Source organism: Natator depressus, chromosome 6 (genome assembly GCF_965152275.1).
Source record: "Natator depressus isolate rNatDep1 chromosome 6, rNatDep2.hap1, whole genome shotgun sequence".
Classification (NCBI taxonomy): Eukaryota; Metazoa; Chordata; order Testudines; family Cheloniidae; genus Natator; species Natator depressus.
In genome coordinates, this window is record NC_134239.1 from 94096347 (window position 1) to 94111890 (window position 15544).

General features: G+C 45.2%; 1 protein-coding gene across 1 annotated transcript in view; it reads left to right on the top strand.

The window, feature by feature from the left end:
• The window catches only part of TSHR (thyroid stimulating hormone receptor), a 229987-nt gene that overhangs the window by 131050 nt on the left and 83393 nt on the right, over positions 1-15544 (top strand). The window contains exon 4 of the mRNA XM_074957133.1: positions 711-785. Within this exon, the coding sequence (XP_074813234.1) occupies positions 711-785 (75 nt within the window). The remainder of the gene's footprint in view (positions 1-710; positions 786-15544) is intronic.

Consider the following 15544-nt stretch of genomic DNA (forward strand, 5'->3'; position numbering starts at 1 on the left):
TCGGCAACCTTTGGCATGCGGCCCATCAGGGAAATCCGCTGGTGGGCTGGGATGGTTTGTTTATCTGCAGCGTCTGCAGGTTCGGCCTATTGCAGCTCCCACTGGCCACGCTTCGCCATGCCAGGCCAATGCGGGCTGCGGGAAGTCGCAGCCAGCACATCCCTTGGCCTGTGCCGCTTCCCGTAGACCCCATTGGCCTGGCACAGTGAATTGCGGCCAGTGGGCGCTGAGATTGGCTGAACCTGCGGACGCTGAAGGTAAACAAACCATCCCGGCCTGCCAGCGGATTTCCCTGATGGGCTGCGTGCCAAAGGTTGCTGATCCCTGCTCTCCTCCTTATTGTTCCCAGACTTGCAAAAAATGCTAAGTCTATGCAAGAGCTCTCCCTCTTCATTGCCAAGTGGAACTGGGGGAAAGAACCTGAACTAGGGCTTATTTCCCTCAACAAAGTGAACTCCAGTTGCTTCTCTGATGTTTTCTTCATGTCTTTCTGATTTAACTGTACATTGTGTGTATTTGGGGTCTAATCAGAATCAGGGACTTGTGCTTGGCACTGTGCAACCATTTACGACATTCCCTTAAGACAAAACAAACAAACTGGGGGCTGAAGAGAATGAGGAACAATAAAACAAGCACAATGAGCATTAGTCATTGCTTACAACCCATCTTTCTATGTGACTTGTTTCTTTTTCTGTTTTCCTGATGTTTAGCTATATCTCCATAGATGCTACGTTACAAAGGCTGGAGGCCCATTCCTTCTACAATTTAAGTAAAGTCACTCATATGTAAGTACAGTGGAAAAATAAGTTTACTTCCTTGAGAAACGTGTGGAATAGCAGACTCTTTCAATAAGTTTAAATTCTCATTCTCTCATATATGGTGCTAAATGTTTAACTACCACTTCTCTCTCTGTTTCTTCCTCCTCCATACTCTACCCTCATCTTCTCTGTGCCTCACATCATTTTCCGGCTATACTCCTTTCCCACATCCATTGCATGGAGCTATATATTTTTATTCCTTGTTTTTGTTTGCTTGTTGTTTGCATTGCTTCACTTTATTTTTCTTTACTGTGACCTGTCCTTGTCTTTTTGTAAACGAAGCTCACTGTATGGTGTTTCCTGCTTCTTCTTTGAGTGCTGTCCCTGTGGGTGCTCCACTTCAGGTGACCGTGCATCCCGGTGCCATTGATTGGAGATTTTCACTAGCAGTGCTCGGTCAGGCCGCACATGCGCAGTAGCTGTTTTGCAGCACTGTTGGAGTCTCGTTTAGCGCACACACGGCCCAACTCCCTCAGTTCCTTCTCAACCATCTTCGGCTGAAGATGGAGTTCAGGGCAGTCCGATAGCTTCTGCCCCTGTAGATAGGAAAAAAATAGAAATTTAGTTGTTAGATATGTTTGTTGTAGTTATTAGTTAGTTAGGATTAGTTGTTAAAAAAAATAGTTTTTCTTTCTCTAGTTCCCTGCTCCCTTTGAAGCACCACCCACAAAAGTTTTCTCTGCTTCCCCATTCCCTCAGACATGCCATTCTCCCCTGGCTTTAAGAGATGCAGCTCCTGCTGAGAAGCCATGCTGCGGTCCCATGGACACTCTCTCTGTGTGAGATGCCCGAGAGAAATGCTCATACCACAGAAGTGTGTTCATTGTAACATCTTGAAAGTGAGAGCCTGGCATGACTGGGATCTCTGCCTCAAAATGATCCTCATGGAGAAATCATTCCAACCGGGGTCAGAAAAGAACGAACAGAAGCCTTCCTCTAAGTGCTTACCAATCCAGTCTGAACCGACCAAGAGCACGTTTCCATCCTCTCAGGAAAAGAGGAAGCAAGCATTGACCTCTCCTCAGCAGGATCTGCATAAAGAAACAGTCCCCTGTGAGGTTGTTATCATCAGTGCAGATGAACTTGAGAGCCAGTACATATGACTCCCCTAGTACCTGGCACCAGCCATGCCAATGAATCCAAAGCGAAGGGCAAGGAGTCGTGTCAAGGTTCCTTCCTCACTCTGATCTCTAGGGTACAGATGTGGGGACCTGCATGAAAACCTCCTAAGCTTACTTTTACCAGCTTAGGCTAAAACTTCCCCAAGGTACAAACTATTTTACCTTTTGCCCTTGGACTTTCGCTGCCACCACCAAACGTCTAACCGGTATATTACTAGGAAAGAGTCCATTTGGAAACGTCTTTCCCCCCAAAATCCTCCCAAACATTACACCCCCTTTCCTGGGGAAGGTTTGATAAAAATCCTTACTTTTTATTAGTTAATTAGGTGACCACAGACCCAAACCCTTGGATCTTAAGAACAATGAAAAAGCACTCAGTTTCTTAAAAGAAGAATTTTAATAGAAGAAAAAGTAAAAAGAATCACCTCAGTAAAATCAGGACAGTAAGTACCTTACAGGGTAATTAGATTCAAAACATAGAGAATCCCCCTAGGCAAAACCTTAAGTTACAAAAAGACACAAAAACAGGAATATCCATTCCATTCAGCACAGCTTATTTTCTCAGCCATTTAAAGAAATCAGAATCTAACGCATATCTAGCTAGATTACTTACTAAGTTCTAAGACTCTCTTCCTGTTCTGTCCCTGGCAAAAGCATCCCACAGACAGAGAGAGAGTGCCCTCTATTGCTGTGTACTGGTATAAAGGGTCCAGCTGACCCTGAGCCCCCTCAATTCCTTCTGCCCATCCATGACAGTCCATGGAACTGCTCTTCTTGCTTTTGCAAGTGCTCTCAGTGGACTGTGTATTCTTGTATTTTGTTGTAAAGAGTTTAGTGTTTGTTGAGTATAGTTAATTAGATTTTTACACCAATTGAGGATTTTGGTTGATTCCTGGTGACTGAGGCATCCCTTTGCACCAGACTTCAAGCCCTGCATTACCTGAAGTAAGGCTATGCCCATGAGTGACCTGCATGGGGCTTGTTGCCTGATCTATTGATTGTTTGTTGATTATATTATTGATTTAGAATCCTCAATTAACACTGAAATATGGTAGGTTCTTGTCCCAAGATCAGGGCAGTATTATCAGAATTACTACTCCTACTCAGGCTATACAAATTTAGGCTTAAGCAGTTAGCATAAATATTTCTTATAAGACTAGGCCTATAGGTCTCTTGAGTTTCTGCTATCAATTCCTTACCCCTTTATCTTATGATTACTGTATGGCTACGGATTCCATGGTAAAATTTAAAGATATGCTGCCAGGAGATGCTACGCAGGAGTTTTCCTCACTAGTGGATGAGGGAAAAATCGGTAACAAGGGCCTCGCAGCAAACTGCTCTGGATGCAGCTACTCAGCTGCCAGATCCATGGCTTCAGCAGTGGTTATGCATGGGAGCTCCTGATTGCAGTCCTCCAGGCTCCTGCAGGAGGTTCAACAAACTGTGCAGGATCTGCCTTCTGAGGGAGCCATGCTCTTTTTGGAGCAGGCTGACGCTAAGCTCCATGGGTTAAAAGACTGAAGGGCAACCCTGGAGTCTCTCTGATTGTACACTCCTGCCCCTTCCAGGAAGCATGTTAGACCTCAACAATCCCTCTGCTATTCTAGCTCAGTGCTCCAACATGACCTGCAGAGGAAGAAGAATAGGGGCCATAGGCATAAACAACCTCCTCTGCCCTCTGCATCAGTGCCTGCCCCACCTAGACATCCAGGGGTTCTAAGCAGGCATTTTGATGGGATGCTCAAGGATGCTGTACCAGTTCCCAGGATGCCAGGTCCTGTTTTTTCCTGTGTTTACAAACTGCCTTTCCCATTTCTTCAGTGCTTGGTCCCATATCACCATGGACCATTGGGTTTTGAGGACTGTGGAAGTGGGATACATCTTCCAGTTTTTTTATCCCCTTTCTCCCTGTCCCTCTTCATGAAGAGCTTCTGGTCCAAGAGATTCAATCTCTCCTTCATGTGGGAGCCAAAGAGGAGGTTCCACAGAATTTGAGGAAAGTGCTTCTATTCCCATTATTTCTTCAGAGCTATTTTAGACCTACATCAGCTCAACAACTATCTCAAAAAAATAAAATTTTGCATTGTCCCCCTGGCATCCATTAGTCCCTCACTGAATCCTGAAGACTTCTCAAGTTGCCCTCAATTTAAGAGCCTCCTGCTTTCATATGTTGATAAACCAAGGTCACAGAATGTGTATCAGGTTCACAGTGAAGGACTCATAATATCAGTTCACAGTGCTTCTGTTTGGCCTGTCTGCAGTTCCTGGGGTGTTCACAAAAAGATATGGCCATGGTGCCCGCATTCCTGAAGAGACTAAGAGTGCAAGTCTACCCTTACCTGGATGGCTAGTCAAGGGCTGATATAAAGCTCAGGTTATATCCTGTGTTCAGCTCATTCAGTCAACTTTCAAAGCTCTAGGCCTACTGTTCAATACGGACAAGTCTACCATTTGCCATGTACAGAGGATAGAGTTTATAGGGCTGTGTTGGACTCTAGCCAGGCCAGGGCATTCCTTTCAGAGTAAAGATTCCAGTCTATTCAATCTCTCATGACAGACTTCAAGATTCATAGAATCATAGAATATCAGGGTTGGAAGGGACCTCAGGAGGTCATTTAGTCCAACCCCCTGCTCAAAGGAGGACCAATCCCCAACTAAATCATCCCAGCCAGGGCTTTGTCAGGCCTGACGTTAAAAACCTCAAAGGAAGGAAATTCCACCACCTCCCTAGGTAAGACATTCCAGTACTTTACCACCCTCCAAGTGAAAAAGTTTTTCCTAATATCCAACCTAAACCTCCCCCACTGCAACTTGAGCCCATTACTCCTTGTTCTGTCATCTGTTACCACTGAGAACAGTCTAGATCCATCCTCTTTGGAACCCCCTTTCAGGTAATTGAAAGCAGCTATCAAATCCCCCCTCATTCTTCTCTTCCGCAGACTAAACAATCCCAGTTCCCTAAGCCTCTCCTCATAAGTCATGTATTCCAGTCCCCTAATAATTTTTGTTGCCCTCCGCTGGACGCTTTCCAAATTTTTCACATCCTTCTTGTAGTGTGGGGCCCAAGACTGGACAGAGTACTCCAGATGAGGCCTCACCAATGTCGAATAGAGGGGAATGATCATGTCCCTCGATCTGCTGGCAATACCCCTACTTATACAGACCAAAATGCCATTGGCCTTCTTGGCAACAAGGGCACACTGTTGACTCATATCCAGCTTCTCGTCCACTGTAACCCCTAGGTCCTTTTCTGCAGAACTGCTGCCTAGCCATTCAGTCCCTAGTCTGTAGCGGTGCATGGGATTCTTCCTTCCTAAGTGCAGGACTCTGCACTTGTCCTTGTTGAGCCTCATCAGATTTCTTTTGGCCCAAACCTCCAATTTGTCTAGGTCCCTCTGTATCCTATCCCTACCCTCCAGCATATCTACCTCTCCTCCCAGTTTAATATCAGCTGCAAACTTGCTGAGAGTGCAATCCACGCCATCCTCCAGATTATTAATGAAGATATTGAACAAAACCGACCCTTGGGGCACTCCGCCTGATACCGGCTGCCAACTAGACATGGAGCCATTGATCACTACCCGTTGAGCCTGACAATCTAGCCAACTTTCTATTCACCTTATAGTCCATTCGTCCAGCCCATACTTCTTTAACTTGCTGGCAAGAATACTTTGAAAGACCGTGTCAAAAGCTTTGCTAAAGTCAAGGAACAACACATCCACTGCTTTGCCCTCATCCACATAGCCAGTTGTCTCATCATAGAAGGCAATTAGATTAGTCAGGCATGACTTGCCCTGGGTGAATCCATGCTGACTGTTTCTGATCACTTTCCTCTCCTCTAAGTGCTTCAGAATTGATTCCTTGAGGACCTGCTCCATGATTTTTCCAGGGACTGAGGTGAGGCTGATTGGCCTGTAGTTCCCAGGATCCTCCTTCTTCCCTTTTTTAAAGATGGGCACTACATTAGCCTTTTTCCAGTTGTCCGGGACCTCCCCCAATCGCCACGAGTTTTCAAAGATAATGGCCAATGGCTCTGCAATCACATCAGCCAACTCCTTTAGCACTCTGAGATGCAGCACATCCGGACCCATGGACTTGTGCTCGTCCAGCTTTTCTAAATAGTCCCGAACCACTGCTTTCTCCACAGCGGGCTGGTCGCCTCCTCCCCATTGCTGTGCTGCCCAGTGCCATAGTCTGGGAGCTGACCTTGTTCGTGAAGACAGAGGCAAAAAAAGCATTGAGTACATTCGCTTTTTCCACATCCTCTGTCACTAGGTTGCCTCCCTCTTTCAGTAAGGGGCCCACACTTTCCTTGACTTTCTTCTTGTTGCTAACATACCTGAAGAAACCCTTCTTGTTACTCTTAACATCTCTTGCTATCTGCAACTCCAAGTGTGATTTGGCCTTCCTGATTTCACTCCTGCATGCCTGAGCAACATTTTTATACTCCTCCCTGGTCATTTGTCCAATCTTCCACTTCTTGTAATCTTCTTTTTTGTGTTTAAGATCAACAAGGATTTCACTGTTAAGCCAAGCTGGTTGCTTGCCATATTTACTATTCTTTCTACACATCAGGATGGGTTTTTCCTCTAACCTCAATAAGGATTCTTTAAAATACAGCCAGCTCTCCTGGACTCCTTTCCCCCTCATGTTATTCTCTCAGGGGATCCTGCGCATCAGTTCCCTGAGGGAGTCGAAGTCTGCTTTTCTGAAGTCCAGGGTCCATATTCTGCTGCTCTCCTTTCTTCCTTGTGTCAGGATCCTGAACTCGACCATCTCATGATAACTGCCTCCCAGGTTCCCATCCACTTTTGCTTCCCCTACTAATTCTTCCCGGTTTGTGAGCAGCAGGTCAAGAAGAGCTGTAGTTGGTTCCTCCAGCACTTGCACCAGGAAATTGTCCCCTACACTTTCCAAAAACTTCTTGGATTGCCTGTGCACCGCTGTATTGCTCTCCCAGCAGATATCAGGGTGATTGAAGTCTTCCATGAGAACCAGGGCATGTGATCTAGTAACTTCCATTAGTTGCCAGAAGAAAGCCTCGTCCACCACATCTCCCGGTCTGGTGGTCTATAGCAGACTCCCACCATGACATCACCCTTGTTGCTCACACTTCTAAACTTAATCCAGAGACTCTCAGGTTTTTCTGCAGTTTCATACCGGAACTCTGAGCAGTCATACTGCTCTCTTACATACAATGCAACTCCCCCACCTTTTCTGTCCTGCCTGTCCTTCCTGAACAGTTGATATCCATTCATGACAATACTCCAGTCATGTGAGTTATCCCACCAAGTCTCTGTTATTCCAATCACATCATAATTCCTCAACTGTGCCAGGACTTCCAGTTCTCCCTGCTTGTTTCCCAGGGTTTTTGCATTTGTGTATAGGCACTTGAGATAACTTGCTGATCGTCCCTCTTTCTCAGTATGAGGCAGGAGCCCTCCGTCTTGCGCGCTCCTGCTCGTGCTTCCTCCTGGTATCCCACTTCCCCACTAACCTCAGGGCTTTGGTCTCCTTCCCCGGTGAACCTAGTTTAAAGCCCTCCTCACTAGGTTAGCCAGCCTGCTTGTGAAGATGCTCTTCCCTCTCTTCATTAGGTGGAGCCCATCTCTGCCTAGCACTCCTCCTTCTTGGAACACCATCCCATGGTCAAAGAATCCAAACCCTTCTCTCTGACACCACTGGCCTAGCCATTTGTTGACTTCCATGAGTCCACGGTCTCTACCCAGGCCTTTTCCTTCCACGGGGAGGATGGATGAGAACACCACTTGCGCCTCAAACTCCTTTATCCTTCTTCCCAGAGCCACGTAGTCTGCAGTGATCCGCTCAAGGTCATTCTTGGCAGTATCATTGGTGCCCACGTGGAGAAGTAGGAAGGGGTAGCGATCCGAGGGCTTGATGAGTCTCGGCAGGCTCTCCGTCACATCGTGAATCCTAGCTCCTAGCAAGCAACAGACTTCTCGGTTTTCCTGGTCGGGGTGGCAGATAGATGACTCAGTCCCCCTGAGGAGGGAGTCCCCGACCACCACCACCTGCCTCCTTCTCTTGGGATTCATGCAATCACAACAGCCTGAAGTTGTCTGAACTCCTGGGCCACATGATCATGTGTACATATGTAGTACAGCACATGAGGCTGCATCTCAGGCCCCTCCTGACATAGCTGGCCTCAGTATACTCGCCAAGCCACCATCATCTGGACACTGTGCTCATGATACCTTCGTGGGTTCTAATTTCAGTGAGTTGCCACATGCATTTTCCAGCAGTGGGGGATTCCCCAAATAGACCTATCTGCAAACAAGTCCAACAGAAAATGTCACCAGTTCTGCTCCCTGCAAGGCCACAGTCCGGGCTACATCACAGGTGCCTTCCTGCTACCCTGGACAGCAAAGTTTTACTTTGCTTTTCCCCCAATCCCACTTTTTCACAGACTGTTACTAAAGATCATGCCAGATCACACCTGGGCTATATTAATAGCCCCAGTGTGGCCCCGCCAACATTGGTTCTCCACCCTACTGGACCTCTCAATAGCTACTCCAGTCTCACTCCCGTTGCACCTGAATTTGATCCCCAAAACTACATCACCTGCTCCACTGAAACCTGCAGTTCCTTCATCTAATGGTCTAGAAGCTCAAAGGCTAAATCCCAGAGAGCAAGCTTGCTCAGAGTAAGTTCACCAGATCTTACAGCGTAGCAGAAAGCCCTTCACCAGGGCGGCCTACCTGTCAAAACAGAAGCAGTTCTATGTCTGGGTTTGTCTGACTGGAGTCCATCCAGTATACACTAGACTATCTGCTGCACCTGAAACAAGGCTTAGCAGTTTCCTTATCAAGGTTCACCTGGCAGAATATGAGCTTTCCACCCTCGTGTGGATACCATCATGTTTTCTCTTGTGATATGACAATCAGATTTTTTTAGAGCCTGGAAAGGTGTAGGTCCCGTGGGGTCCCAGAGCTTGGGCTCCAGCCTGAGCCCAAACATCTACATCAGAGTTAAATAGCCCCTCAGCCCAAGCCCAAGTCAGCTAGCATGGGTCAGCTGTGGGTTTTTAATTGCAATATGGACATACCCTGGGGGTCGGCTGGACCCTTTATACCAGCACCACTAGTGGTGGCAGCAGAGGGAGTTCATGCCATTGTGATGGGTACCACTGAGGGAAAAATTTCTGGCCAGTGTGCATAGGGCACATGCACACCAAGAGTGGAATGGACATGTGCAATGCATCTCGAAGAACAACAGTTACGAAAGGTTAGTAACTGTTTTGTCATTCTGCAGTACTTTGTCTAGTTCAAATTTTAAATGTCTCTAGTGATGGGATTTCTTTCACATCCCTTATGAGACATTGCCACAGTCTCACTCTGTGGTAGTTTTAGATCTCACTTTGAGTGAACAGATCTCACTTTTGGAATGTTTTCTCTGAGACTGGACCAAATCATGAAATCCTTGCTTAGTTTTTACTCAGTATTTTTTGAAGCAAAACTCTCATTGGAGTTAATAGGAATTGGCCAGAGTGAAAGCTGAGGGAGGACCTCAGACTTCAGCCCAGTCTCTGTAAATTTCCTTTTCTTCCTTGTACAGTATGTTGCTTAGGGCTTGTCTACACTACCAAGTTTTTTTGACAAAACTTATGTTGACACCCAAAAATCGACAAAACAAAAATCTCCAAAGGGTGTTCACACTTGCTTCCTCTGTCGACAGATCACGTCCACATTGGGGACACCATCATCAGCAGTGTGAGCAATGCACCGTGGGCAGGTATCCTACAGTGCAGTGTTGCGGGAAGGAAGAGCTGATCACTGCGCGAGTTCTCCCACATCCCCCTCAGCTGCCGAGAGCAGCATCATGAGTGGCTCTGTGAGCTCTCCATGCTGAGGAATGCCAAAGTAGCACAGCAGTCTGTCCCCCTTCCCCTGCAGCAGGAGTCTGCCTGCTGCTGTGTTCCTAGTGCAGGGCAGAACAGGAGCATTCCAATGATTTGCTCTTTGTTTGTTCCCCAAAGGGAGCAGCACACAGATACTTCCCGGAGCTTTGAAAGGGGAGGGGTGCATGCCTGCTGGGCAGCACAGATCAAAACATTGAGGAGAGCAATCAGGGCAGGTATTGTGGGATACTGGCGGAAGCCAGTTCTGTCGACAAATAATTAGCAGTGTCTACACTGGCTCTTTGTTGACAATAAAGGGAGGGGAAAAGACAAAAGTCTCTCGTAGGGGAGGAAGTTTTTTGTCACCAAAACTGAGCATTTTTTGTGACAAAAGTCCCATTGTAGTGTATGCTCTTGCTGTTTTGTCACCAAAAGGCAGTTTTTGGCGACAAAACTTGGGAGTGTAGACAAGGCCTTAATTCATTGAAGTCCAAGCACAGGAATTATGTTGAAAACTGAACTAGCCTATTGATAGGAGCAAAGGCAGAAGCCACCTTCTTGGATCCACGAGAGCAGATGAATTTCTGGCTTGTATAATTTTGGATTAAAATACTTGATCCACTTAATTACCTCCAGAAAAGCTAGACCATATATCTCCTGTCAGTATTGTTAGTGTCACCAGCAAAATAAGGTTTTCAATCCATCCTCTGCTACTCTTTCCCAGTAAAGACCAAATATTCCCACATGTGGTATGCAGTATGGTCAACTTCTGTAAGAGGCACTGTGATGGGGTGGACTAGGCCCTGAGGCCCCGTGTTGGAGACCTCGCTGCTGTGCCATGCCCTGCCTCAGAAAAGGGAAGTGGAGAGGGTCCTCCAAGCTGCCAAGAGAGGTGGCATAGGATGCAGCCAACCCGGAAAGAGACTGCAGGGCACAGCCAGTCAGTGTCCAGCAGTGTTAGGGGGCTTATTCCTTCACCCACTTACTTCCCTGGTCCTTCTTGCATGAACAGACAGCAACAATACCCGAAGTCCAAAGGTGCAAACAATTCGATGTTTATTGGGGTGAACTTCCAGCAAGCATGATTCCAGTTTCCTTCCTTAGTGTCCCACTTCCCAGCTCTGACACCACAGAGCCTTACCTGTGGCCCTGTTCCCATTCCTGCCCTCAGAGGACATGATTCCAATTTCCCCACCCCCATTCCCTGTTCCCATTTCTCTCACCCACCCACGCACTCACTTCCTGGTAGACTGCAGACTATATAGTAAAACTTGAGTTCTGCTTAGCTATACCTTAACCAATCATTTTACTGAAATTTAACTCACCAATCCTAACATATTGTAACATGATTATTTAACCAATTATATCCCACCACCTTAATTAGTTTACACCCAGCAAAATTAATTATACAGCAGACAGAAACAATCACAGAACCAGACAGAGATTATACAGACAAACAATAGCAGAGTGGGAACTATAATGACAAAACAATACAGAAGTGAGGATTTCACATCCCAGCTATTGTTAAGTGAGTTCTTGCCAGACAGGATGCTATCAAACTAAGTTTCCTTTTACATCTTCTAGGCACTTCCCTTTCTCTGGAGGCGATCGGCATTATCAGGACAGGATTGTATTCCTAACAGCCCAATCGCACCTTATTTCAATGTGACTAGTTTGGAATGTGAGGATGTGACCATTCGCTTCCCAGCTTATGGCTGCCTCTGCTGCTTGGCCAAAGATCTTAGCCTAAGCACAGGGCCTCAGACTGTCACAGTAAGAGAAGGCTCTTACACCGGCAGACAGTGATTTTGATTCTTTCTTTTATACCTCTATAACTAGCCAAGTGATAAGAATACACCTAAATTCTTAGAGTATAGGCCTTTACAGACAGGCCTGAATATCTATATCCTAACAAGCAGGCTCATATAAAAGGAGTTGCAGGACCAGAGTGAGTTCAGTCTGCTGGCAAGGACTGGGGGAGCAGGAGGTGCTCCTGACTGGCTGAAACGGCTGGACAGATCAGTTGCTGGCAGAGATCGGGGAGCTGGAGAATAGCTTGTGGTTGGCTGCTGGGACTAAGCTGTAGTTACTGTCAGGGAGCAGGGGAGTGAAGAAAGTGTTTTTGTTTGGCTGCTGGGACTTATCTAAGACTGGCTACAGGGAAGTGGCCCCGGGAAACATAGAACAGAAATTAGTAACGGTACAGAGCAGCAGGCTGCTATACTTAAAGGGTCCTTGGATTGGGACTGGGAGCAGTGAGGGTGACCGGGTCCTCCCACCCCCAACCCCCCACCAGCCACTGGAGGAAGTGGCTATGCCCTAAGGAAGAGAATTTGAACTGTGGCACCCCTGGGAAGGGGGCTGCACTATTGGGACTGACTCGGGGGTTTACCGAACTGAGTAACTGTGGTAAGCGAACTGAGTCCAGTGGGTGGCTCAGCAGGAAGGCTGAGATCACTGAGGACTCAAGTAGAGGCAAGGAGTCTGCAGGGAAGAAGTCCTTGGGGAGCTTCTCAATTCTGGAGTAGGGACCTTGCAACCTAGCCGGACCAAGGAAGGGTACCCTGATGAGCCATGATGGACTGGTTAAAGATTGAGTCCAGGGAGGGCTGCAGAAAAGGATACACCAACCAAGGGTAGCATGACCGGCCCTGTTGGACTGTTTTAGAAGACTGAGCCCAGGGAGGGCTGTTAGGACATAGGGGACATTTTTGACTGTGTCCTGGAAGGGGTTTGCTTGTTTCACACACGGACTGTGTGTGACTTGGCTAGAGGGCTGAGTCACTGAAGACGTGCCTGACAAGGGCAGCAGCTGACAGGGGCACCGTGAGCAGAGTACCATCTTTACATACTTCCAGACACAGTCATCTACTGTGTAATAATATGTTAGGGGAACACAAGGCAGTGTCATCTTGGCAAGATGCCCTGGCTGTATTTTGCACTTTCCAGAGAAGCCTATGAATTCAAATAATGCATTGTGATACCATTACTATCTTTTACCCCAGCTCTCACTCTAGACAATGACCCAGATCTTACAGTGTTGAAATAACTGGGTCAGATTCTCTGGTCTGGCTGGACTCTGCTCAGTGCAAGATCAGGGTGGGAAGCAAAGGTGGCTTTAAGCCACTGACATGTTCCTCAAGTGCTGAGGCCAAATGGTTTCTAGGAGCCCTGTTTTGCATAACTAAACCTTGCATCATCTCTTTTGTAGTAACTAGGGCCCCAAAATTATATATTATTATCATCTAAGAATTGCCCAAGCATCAAGGTCTTTTAGAAAAGATAGAATGCAGGACTGAGAAAATAAATCTCAGGGTCTAATAGCTAGACTTCAATAGTAAGAGGAAACAGAGTTGCTGCAGCCTTTTACAAGAGTGTACCACTGGTGCTGCTAAAGAGACTTCTCTTTTTTCCCTGTCTGTGAATGAATACATTGATATTCAACATTAAAATATTCTGAGAGATTGCCAGATACAGTGGAGGGAAAAATGGGGAACAGGATGCAATGTGATATTGTAATTAAATGAAGTTGTGTGTGTAAAAAGGAAGTCAATTGTAAGTGATACAGCTTTGGTCAAAACATTGTAAACTTTAATGACAGGGTTTCCCTCATGGACAATCCTGTAAGGGAAAGAAAGGGGGTGCATTCATACTGATATCTTTTTAGTCTCGTAACAAAGTACCTATCTTGAGTAGGCGCCTTTAACTAACACTGCTACCCCCTGATACTTGACTCCTTTAACTGTCTCTTTCCATCTTCTAGCAATTTGGGTTGCCCACTAGCACACTGGGGAAAGACTATAGTCAGGCCCATCCTTTGTTCCACCTGTGTTTACAGTGTCAGCTCTGGCTGTGAACAGTAATTGAGCTGAAAGCTGATGGCTGAGTAAAGATCTGATGATAAGGAACACAGTGTTTCTCTTCTGTGATTACCCAAATCAATCAATTGACCATTTCCTGAAACTGAATTAGTAAGGAAATGTACATGTTGTGTATGTGCTTTAAAGATTGTCACGGAGTTAGTGTGCGTCCTTGTTTTGTAACAGATTACAATCATGATAGTTGTAAAGGAGCTTTAAAACTGAACAAGTTACAGTTGTTAACTAAAATTTTAGAACACTGTACATGTATCTATCATGGTGTCTAGGTTCAAGTTCTAGGTGCTTAAAAACATAAAACAGACCAAGTGTACAAGCCTCTTGAACTGCAATCAGCCTGTACAGTCTGTCATAAATGTCAGATATTTAGGAGTGTTAGATCCTGGGTCTAAGGTAATTTGTGGGGAAATAGGTTAAAAAGGGTGGGCTACTATAGATCCATTGAGAAGAAGACTTGGTGAATTGGCATGTAAGTGAGGCTCTATTCTCAAGGTCTCTTAGTCAAAACTTTAAACAAAGATACCTTTCCAAGATACTGATTAGGTATAAGTGTTATTATCTGTTGTAGCTATGTGATTTGATTCTGAACATTTTACATATTTTAAATCAAGATTGGATGTTTTTCTAAAAGATATGCTCTAGGAAATATTTTGGGGGATGTTTTGTGGCCTTTTATACAGGAGATCAGATTAGGTGATCACAATGGTCCCTTCTGGCCTTGCAATCTATATCAATGAATGGCTATATGAATCAATTTCCTAGTCTGTTTGCCAAATCAAAATCCAATACTATTTTTGTCTTATATACTATACACTTAGTTGCTGTTGTTAGGATATTTAATAAAACTTTAAGACTAAATTCAACTCAAGTCCTTTTCTTTAGTTAAGCAATCAAAATTAAAAGAATCCCGAGAAAGGTGGAACAGGTAATCACTTAAGCAGTTGCTTAACTAATTGTATTTTATACCCTATCTTTCTTACATTATGGTGTAGGTAATAACAGCAGGAGAGATTATGAGGCTTAATGTTTGTAAAGCGCTTTGAATATGAAAACAAATGCTAAATTGTTTTTTGTAGTAGTATTTATTCGCAGTTTACTGTGCGTGCAAACTGAAGCATGGAGGTGTAAGTAACTGCAGGATGCCACAGCATGTCACAGACAGAACCAAAAATAGAATGATGGTGTTCAAACTTCCAGTCCTGCCCCAATGGAGATGCTTCCTCCTGTATACTTATTAACTTAGAATATTTTAAGTTTTGTATAGATTAACTTTTATTATTGTACTTACTAAATTTAAATGAGAAGGTGGAAACTAATTGAGAGTATTAACAAAAGAAACTTTGGCACTCACGAGCCCCTAAAATGGCCTCACATGAAATAAAATCCTATTTTATAATCTTAGTTTTCTCTTTATTTCCTCCATATCCAAAACTTAAAATTCCAACCCATTACCCAACCCTCCAAGACACACAAACCTCCTCCCATGCTCCCTTTGATTTGGAATGTTATTAGCATTCAACCTTACACACATTTCAATAGCTTTATTGACTTTTCCTGAACAAATCAGTGTGTGCATATGAGCAAGCCAAAGCCCTGTGCTTTGTCACCATTACTTAAGCTTATTAGTGTCCTAAACCAGATCTGTCCAGATGATGATGCTGTAATGTAGCAGTGCACACCAAACATGCTCACTTCCATTGAGTGATGTCAATTTGTTGTATTACTGGGATGCAGTCCAGTGCAAGAGCTCAGCAGAGGAGTTATGTTTCTCTGAAAGTTCACTTTAGTGTTATGCTGTTTTGTTTATCTTAAATTTCAAATATGAACATTAAAATGTTTGGTTTTTTGCTAATATGCTAATTTGTATCT